This window comes from Crocuta crocuta, unplaced genomic scaffold, assembly GCF_008692635.1.
Source record: "Crocuta crocuta isolate KB4526 unplaced genomic scaffold, BGI_CrCroc_1.0 scaffold458, whole genome shotgun sequence".
NCBI lineage: Eukaryota > Metazoa > Chordata > Mammalia > Carnivora > Hyaenidae > Crocuta > Crocuta crocuta.
The window spans coordinates 303,549-312,092 of NW_027531908.1; the positions used below are offsets into that span (position 1 = coordinate 303,549).

Consider the following 8,544-nt stretch of genomic DNA (forward strand, 5'->3'; position numbering starts at 1 on the left):
TGGGGATGGGGGCGGGGGAGGGGAAGACTGAAAACTAATGTCCAAGAATAAGAACAAATAAAAGGTATGATGCTCAACTCACATATCGAAAACCTGACCTTCGGGGCACCCGGGGGGCTCAGTCAGTTAAGTGTCCTACTCTTGATTTCAGCTCAGGTCATGATCTCATGGTTCGGGAGTTCGAGCCCCACGTTCAGCATTGCACTGACAGCGGGGAGCCAGCCTGGGATTCTCTCTCTCCCTCTCTCTCTGCCCCTCCCCTGTTTGTGTGCATGCTCTCTGAAATAAATGAATAAATCAACCAATCAACAACAGATGATATTTAAACTAAAGAGAAGAAAGGCTGACCCATTCTGAGGATCTTAAAAGCCTCATAGAAGCTGTTGGACCCCCCGGGGTCCTTCCTCCAGGCCCCAGGAAGGCCGAATGGGCCACGGACCCTCCCCGCTGCTCCTCAGCAGAAAGTCCGCCTCCCCAGCCAGCTGGCCCTGGAACCACAGATTTCAAGCCACCCTGGGCAGTCCCCGAGGAAGATGGCTGTCTACACCACAGAGCAGAACGGGGGCTGTTGGGTGAGAATGTCACTCATTCCCCACAGAGAAAGGACAGAGCCCTGCCCTGGAGGGGCTTCCAGAATCGCTGATGCTCATGTCCGGACGCCATCCAGACACATGCCCACCACGTCTTTACCTTATGGTTTCCCGGCAAGAAGACACAAGGTCCCCCAGGGGACGCCTTGAACAGTGGCCGTGGCCCCATGGCGGCTTTCTCCGCCATACCCATGGGGCCCGCCCCCCTGCCCCCCGGGCTTTCCAGAGCCACGGACGGATCTTGCACACGTTGTGCAAAGCAACTTCTAATGCAGCAGCTAAAACCCAAGTGTCAAATGAACACAGGCTCTGTGAAGCCATGGGAGGCCCCGTACGGAGACCTGAGCCTCCGACTGTCCACGTAACGGGTGCAGGTGGGAGAATGTTCTATCCCGAACGAATCGAATCCCAAGGCTGCCACGGCGAGCCCTTCACACCGTCAGAGGAAACCCAACCTCCTTTGGACCTGAAATTAATTTTCAGGAGACAATCAACAATATCCCTGTGCCTCGGACGAGCTTGCGGCCTGGCTCCCACCGCTTTCCAGAAGGGGGGCCCCCCGTCCTCGGCCGAGGCGCCAGGAACACCACGTCTCCCCCCGGAACCACGCTGGGTGAGCACTTCCCGCTGGGAGCCTCGCTGGCCTTGAGGCCGGCATGTGGGAGGCAAGGCCATCTGGTGAGCTGCCTGCCGAGGGGACGCCTCCCTCCGCCCCTGTTCTTCCTCTAGGAATGCGGGGCTCCGGGTGGCTTGGGGCCCGAGCATGTCGGGGAATTAGTACAAAACCAGGACACGGCTCCGCCGGGGTCGTCGACCCAGCTGTTTGCTGTGAGCGTGGGTCACGCCGGGCAGTGGCAGGTCCTACTTGCCCACCCCGGGCCCCGGCTGCCGTCTGGGCTCTGGCCCTCGACATTCCGTGCATAGCGACCAGGAGGCCGTGCCGGCCACGCAGGCCCACATTCCTCCCTTGCATCTGGTTGGCTGGAGTCCAGTGACCTCCCGTAACCTGGCCGGGCCGCACCCTGGCCCCAGCGCCTCTTCACACAGAAGGATATGGCGTCGGTCCATGTTGAAGCCAGTGCAAGATATTATTTGGGAGAATACGAAATCCCCCTGTGTTCAGAGTCCAGACAGACTTTACAGAACAGCGCAGAAAGGATTTTAGACACTGTCCAGCCTTTGTGCTACAGGTGGGGAAACCGAGGCCAGGAGAGATGGGCCCAGAAGGCCAGGCAAGACTAGAAGCCAGGCCCACAGGCGCCCGGCTCTGCTGAGCACTGGGGTGACTCTGCTCCTGGGCTCTAGGGTTCTGTGCTGACCCAGCCCCCACCCCTGCCGGCCTGTGAGGCCACCACCGGGCTGAGGGCAGCCCAGATTCCCCGGCCTGAGGCCCGGCCAGCTTCTCCACTCCTCTTACTGGAATGGGGTGAATGGGGAGGCCATCGTGTCCTAGGTGTAGCCCATCCCGGAACATGGGGCCTGGGTCACGTCACCACCAAGGGAACTCAGCCTTTGCTCTGTGTTGTCCACGCCTCCATGGGCCTCGGGAGGTGATACTCAGAGGCAGGATTTCGGCCTGTTCGGGGCCTGTCCGGCACCAACCTCCCTCAGCCTCAGCTGCATCCCGTCCCTCATCCCTCGGATGCTCTGCACTGGCCCCCCCAGGGTGCGCGCTCCTCTCATCTCGCCAGGGGCGCCGTGGGAGGGGGGCCCCTGTGCTAGGGCCGAGCCCCTCGCCGGCAGAGAGGCCGGAGTCACCGTGCCTCTCCAGCACCGTGTCTTCCCTCACTTGTCTTTGCCAGACTCCATTCTCCCTCCTGGGCATCTGCTCCCGGGACCTCATGCCAGCTGCCTGGGGAGACGACTGCCCACCGCCCAGGCCCTCTCTCCAGTGCAGGCTGGGCTGTGCTGCTGAGTCCTTCCCGCCCCACCCCTACCCCCGCCAGGGTGTGAGCTTGTGGAGGGCGGGGCCCGCATCGCCATCCCAGGGCCTCAGGGTCCAGCAGGGCCCGGCACCAGTGTGGGGGAGGGGCTCCCAGCCAACATGTCCAGAATTAATTCTAGAGCCAGGTGGGAGTGCGGGGGATGGGCGGTAGAGGGAGGGCAGAGGTGGGGAGAGGAACTAGCATCAGGACTAGATCCTGCAGTTCAGTCAGAGCTCAGATGAGACCTGAACTGGCTGCGTGTGAGCTGATGACGCCAGCCTCCCGTGGGCAGGACCTCGTACCTTTGNTACCAAAGGATGGGCCAGAACACACCACGGAGTGACCCAGAAGGCTAGGCCTGTGTACCTGGGACACCACTGGGTCTGGGTCTGCTTCTGTTTCTGAGGAACCTGCCTTAGGTCAATAATCAGAGTCGTCAAAGGACCACGGTCAAGGGCGGCGCATCACTGGGCTATTCCCAAGCATGGACGCTGCTCAGGGAGCTGAGACACCATCACAGGGGTTTCCAAAGCAGCTCTTGGGGAATGTTTGGAGGAACCGGAAAACTTACAACTGTCATCAGAGAATAAAGCTGCACGCACACGCTGTCCACACAGACATCCCCGCTTCTGCTGGAAACCTTACAGACAGAGATCGGGGAAAGCAGATGCAGTGCTAGCCTGCTAACCTCGGCTTTGCTGGGGGCAGAGTTACGGGGGCTCCACGTCCTAGCCCTTGGTTTACACACGTTCCCAATATTTACAGTGAAATGCGGTGCCCACCATCTCCTCAGCCGGACTCCGGCAAGGCGAGCTTTGTGCCGGCATCTCGTGCGAGGCCCCTGCCCACGCACCAGCCATCCCCGGGGCCGAGGGCAGAGAGAGGAAGCTCAGGCAGGTCCAGCCAGGGTCACACTCAAAGGGGTCTTGCGAAAAGTGAGCTGTGCCTCCAGGCCCCTCGTTCTGACCACCACACGGCACCGTTATGCTTGGAAACCGAGCACTCGTTCATAAGGTACTAAAACACTTTTTGACAAAACCAGGAAGTGAGCTCCAGAGGAGACAGTGAGGAGAAGGCACCCCGTGGGTGCCCTGTGCCCGGACCCAGGCGTCTCGTGCCACCCTCACCTTGTGTCCGGCCTTTCTGTCACCCTAGGGAGGGGGTCATCCTGGAGTCTGGCCTCGCCTCCCCTTGGCTGGAGACCTGGCCCAGCCCAGCTCCCCGGCCCTGCCGGCCAAAGTGCAGCCAGGCGGCCAGGGGGAGGCGGCCAGGGCTGCGAGAGGCCGGCCCTGGGGGCGGAGGCAGCTGAAGCACGCTGGCCAGGAACGGGTCCCAGGGGCCTCGGTGGAGCGGCCTGTGCCAGGAAAGGAAGTGCTCCCACCTGCTGCCCTCCCCCACTCATCCCCCCAGACACAGGCGGGCCGGCGGACACCAAGCCTCTCAACTCCCCTTCACACCTCCACAGGCCAGAACCCTGTCCCAGACAGGGCCGGACGCTGCCTGGACCTCGCGGGGGCCCACAGCCCAGCTGCAGCCGGGGTCGGCCGGGTGCCTGCCGGCGCCTGGGTTGAGCTGTGCTGCTTTCTCAAAGCACCCACCCTCTCTGGTCCTGGCAGGCAGCTCTGAACCAAAAAGGCAGGAAGCAAGCTAGACAGAGGAGGCAGAGACCCCTTCCCCCGGCTTCCTGTTCCTCAGCTCGGCCTGCGGGGAGTGAAGGCAGGAGCAGAGCCAGGTCAGCGCTCCCCTGGTCTGCACACCCGCCTTCGTCCCCGTCTTCTCTCTGCGGCCCCCTCACCGAGTCCAGCGCGACCTTGTTTCTGCGCTACCAGGACCCAGGTTGGGCCCGGACCTCCAGCCCCCTGCAGGCCAGGACCCCACTCCTCACCAACGTTCCTGGGCACTTTTTCCACCAAACCCCGGACGAACATGGAGGCAGAGGAAAGGGAGAGGTGCCCCCCGCCCCGGCGGTCCAGCCCCCGACCCCCTGCCTGACGGCCCTGTCCGATCTGGGGACGTGTGTTTGGTGCTTTAATGTTCATTAGCTGAGGGCTGCGGGCAGCTCTCCGCACTGCCATAGGGCCTGGGCGTGACCGCCGTGCGGGACGATCACAGACTAGCTCCTCTCCTTGGGCGAGTCTGGCCCCTGGGGCCGCTGGGCCGTGTCTGGACGCACTTGTGGCTGTCACCGCTGGGGGTGCCCCCGGCACCGAGTGGGTGGAGACCAGGGGTGCTGCTCAGGCCCGCCTCCAACACAGAGTAATTTCCGGAACGTCCACAGTGCCGAGGCTGAGGGACCTCCTAACAGAACCTTCAGTGCTTGTGTGGATTAAGTGGGACATGTGCAGCCTGTGCCCAGAACGGTGCTCGGTGCCCAGCAAGCCCCCAGCGGAGAGTGGCCTCGGGGAGTCAGAACGGAGACCAGGATGCTTCGTTTCCAACAAGGACACTGAGGTGCAGGGAAGGGACGTGCTGGCCCAGAGCTGGACCCNCTGCCAGAGCCGGGCCCCACTGAGCCCTGACACCGCCCACCGTTCCAGAAGCCCTGGGGCCCGGGACCTGGACTTTCTGGAGCTGGGAGCTGCTGGAGAGGAGCCCCTCTTCCCCCCGCAACACTGCAGGAGGGGGGCGGGGAGAACGCCAGGGAAGGCCAAGTGCCTCCCCAGAGGCCACAGAGCACCCCCCCCACCACAGCCGCGAACTGCTCCGCTGTCCCCCATCCTGTTGTTTCCAATGCGGTGGAGGAGGCGTGTGCCACCCTGACGGGGGGGGACAGGATGCCCCGTGCCTCTGGGGAGGGGACACTGTGGGCGGCTGTGCGGCTGGCGAGGCTGTCTCTCCTGGTGGGAGCTTGGGGGGGAGCCCCCCTCCCTGGGCAGAGCACTCGGGCCCGTCACCCCTCTCCAGTCCAAACGGCCGGTGGGCAGGACCATCTAAGTCCCCGCGGTGAAGCGGCGTACAGAGGCTCAGGGAAGTCAGCAGACCTGCCCGAGGGCACGCAGCGCCCCCACCCCCCCCGGGTCCTGGCCCCAGGCTTGCTGCTGCCGCCCACAGCCCGGAGCCAGCGGCCCCTCGGTACCTACCAGGTGCCCAGCGGCTCTCACCAGCTGGTGGCTGGAGAAAGGGAAGGCCTCATCGCTCAGGTCTGCGTCGAGCACCTCCTGGAGAATGGCACGGCTGGGAGCAAGAACAAAGTCGGTGAGGCAGTCGACAAACACTTGCTGAGCACCCGTGGGCGCAGGCTCTGGGCAGGAGGCGGCGGGGAAAGAGCCGTGAGCAGGGCAAGCCCCTGTCGACGTGACGCAGACTGACCACAGACGGGCATCAGCAAAAGCACGCAAAGAGGACCACGTGCCCAGAACACAGTCCACTAAGACACCCGCTCAGTAGGAACGGGGTCGGGGTAGCCCGGCCTCACATGAGCTCCTGGGGCCAGGCCTAACCAGCTGACGCCCCCAGGTCCCACCAAGTCCCAGGGCAGGAGCCACGTTTGTGAGCTCCCTGAGCGCAGGGGCCGCCCTGCCCGCCTCCCGCACCCTGGCACCGGCACCCGGGATCTGGCTCTCGTGCTTCATGGGTCACCTGAGAGCTCGCTGGGCCCCAAGCTCTCGGTACCCATGGAAACCTTCACTTCCTGGGCCCCTTGCCCTCTCACCTCCCTCCAGGACTCAGTTTACTCCTTCCTGCCCTTCTTGGCACAGCCACCCAGATGCCCTGCCCCGGTTAAGCCTTTGTCATCCTTCAGGTGTTGGCTTAGCTGCCACCTCCTCCAGGAAGCCTTCCCCGACCCCCTGAACCAGGCTCAGGTGCCCTTTATCTGGGTCCTGAGGCTCTGATACAGCTGACAGGGCACCTCTCACGTGGCTTGTACTTGCCCCCACCCCCATGCCACCCCCAGGCCAGGAACTCTGTGACAACAGGGCTCCTGTCCCAATGTCCCTGGCACAGAGGGCACACGGTAAATGGAACAGATTGACAACAGCCTGGCTTTGCACCCCACGGTGGGCTCCCCGTTGGCAGGAGACAGCCCCCCACAGGGGTACCAGTGGGTGCTGGGGCTGCAGGGTACGGCTGCTCAGAGTGCTTGCGGCCCACCCTGATTCCCGCGCCCACGGCGCTGTGGAGCTGCCCACCCACGCCGGCCCGAGGTGGCCAGCACGCTGCAGGCTGCGAGCGCCTTATGTAACTCACACCCCCGGCACCCACGTGCTGCCAGCCCCCAGAGAGCCCATCTCCAGCCCTCAAGGAGCACGGCCCCTCTGGTGCCTTCCCGGCCTGCTTCTCTGCAGGGGCAGGAGTCTGCGGCTGCCCCCGCCGGGCCAAGGGTTTGTAGGGGGTCCGCAGCGCGACGGGTGGCTCTGGGCACCAACCCACCTAAACCGGGTTGGGGCGCAGGAGGCTGTCCCTCCACGAGAGAGGCAGCAGGTGGCGCTGGGGGGCACGGGCCAGAGACACTGGTTCAAGTCCGGCTCACCTCCCACCCCCTCCCACCCCCGCACCCCATCCTCTGCTGGGGCAGTGATGCCCCCTCCCAGGGCACTGGTGAGGAATCAGTGCGAAAGCACGTGCCAACCGCCTGGATGTTGGTAATTGTGACAGGGCCCGTCCACTAGCCACCTGTGGCCGCTTGAGTTTAAGTTCATTACGATGAAATATTCAGTCTCATCAGACACATTTAGGGCTCAGTGGCCACCTGCAGCTTAGCGGTAGGTGCCGTACCGGGCCCACCCAATTACAGAACGCTTCCAGAGAGCTCTACTGGACAGCAGGTCACTTAGCATCGCCCACGGTCAGGGTGCTGGGTTAAATCGCTTCCCACCTGACAACTCAGAAGGTCCAGCCCCCACCCGTGGTGCCAGTGCGGCTGTTACTCTACAGGAATGCGGGGCTGTCCTTGAAGGAGAAGGCACATCGGAGCAGGAAGTTAAGAAATTACCGGGGGGTGGCCGTCACCACCACCCACCTGGAGTGGCTTCTAATGAGGCAGAGGAGGCTGGCCTGTCCCGCAGGGGCCCTGCCTTGGTCTGGCTGCTTGCACCCTCCCTCCCTTGCCCACCCACCTCCTCCGCGCTAAAATTAGCTCACGCCGGGCCGCGGGCACTGTGGTAAGGGTCGGGGGGAGGCTGCCGAGGGCCGGCCGGGACCCCCAGCTCCGTCCGGCCCACAGACTGTGAGTGGCTGGCCCCGGGGAGACCAGGAAACCGCCCACGGTATCTGTACCGGCCGAGCTGGGGTCCTGGGCCACCCCTCCCCCCACCGGGCCCCACGTCCCTCCCCTTAGCCGTGGCCAGCGACCTCGCTCCGCTCCACATTCCCCTCCTCCCTTCCTGGGTCCGTGTGTTCCCGCCCAGCCGTCCCGCAAACCACCCTCAAGTCCACTGCAAGTAACAAACATAATGCTCGGTTTTGGGTCTTCATCCCGCTGGGACCCCCGGGCCACCTGGACACGGCTTCTCCGGCCCCCGAGCTCCTCACACCCCTGCTGACCTCCTCGCCCTGGCCGGCATCAGATCCCCTGTAAAGCCCAAGTCTGACCGCGTCTCTGCCCTGCTCAGTGCCCCTTACTCACAGGCCCCCCAACAGGCTCTTGCCTCCTCTGCTCCCCAAGCGTGTCTCCGCTGCCCTGCTCCAGCCAGCCTCACTGTTTTCCCGTCGACACACAGGCCACCGAGCCTTTGCACCTGCTGCGTCCTCTGCCTTGGAACACCGTCCCTCCAGAGCGCGATCCCTCGTTTCTTCCAGGGCTTTGCCCAAACGTCCCCGCAGTGGATGCTGGCGTTCGTGGCAGCCTCAGGTCAACCACTTGACAGATGCCGATCCACATTCAAGTATACGATGTGCTCAGATTCGTCCAGCAAGTGCGCATCTGCCAGGTGCCCCCGGGGTCCCAGAGGGACTCCCGCTGACACGGACACAGCCTGGGGGCACCTGGCTGCAATGCGTCCGGCCACCCATCCCCACCCCACCCCACCCCCGCCTCCGGCTGTTCTGTTCCCATCACTTTCCAAGAACACAGCCTTCCTCCAACACTG

At 63.8% G+C, this 8,544-nt stretch overlaps 1 protein-coding gene across 2 annotated transcripts in view; it reads right to left on the reverse strand.

Annotated features, from left to right (window-relative positions):
- The window catches only part of SARDH (sarcosine dehydrogenase), a 57,772-nt gene that overhangs the window by 12,183 nt on the left and 37,045 nt on the right, over positions 1 to 8,544 (reverse strand). For both annotated transcript variants that reach the window (XM_077774649.1, XM_077774650.1), the window contains one exon: positions 5,596 to 5,689. In XM_077774649.1, coding sequence (XP_077630775.1) covers positions 5,596 to 5,689 — 94 coding nt within the window. The remainder of the gene's footprint in view (positions 1 to 5,595; positions 5,690 to 8,544) is intronic.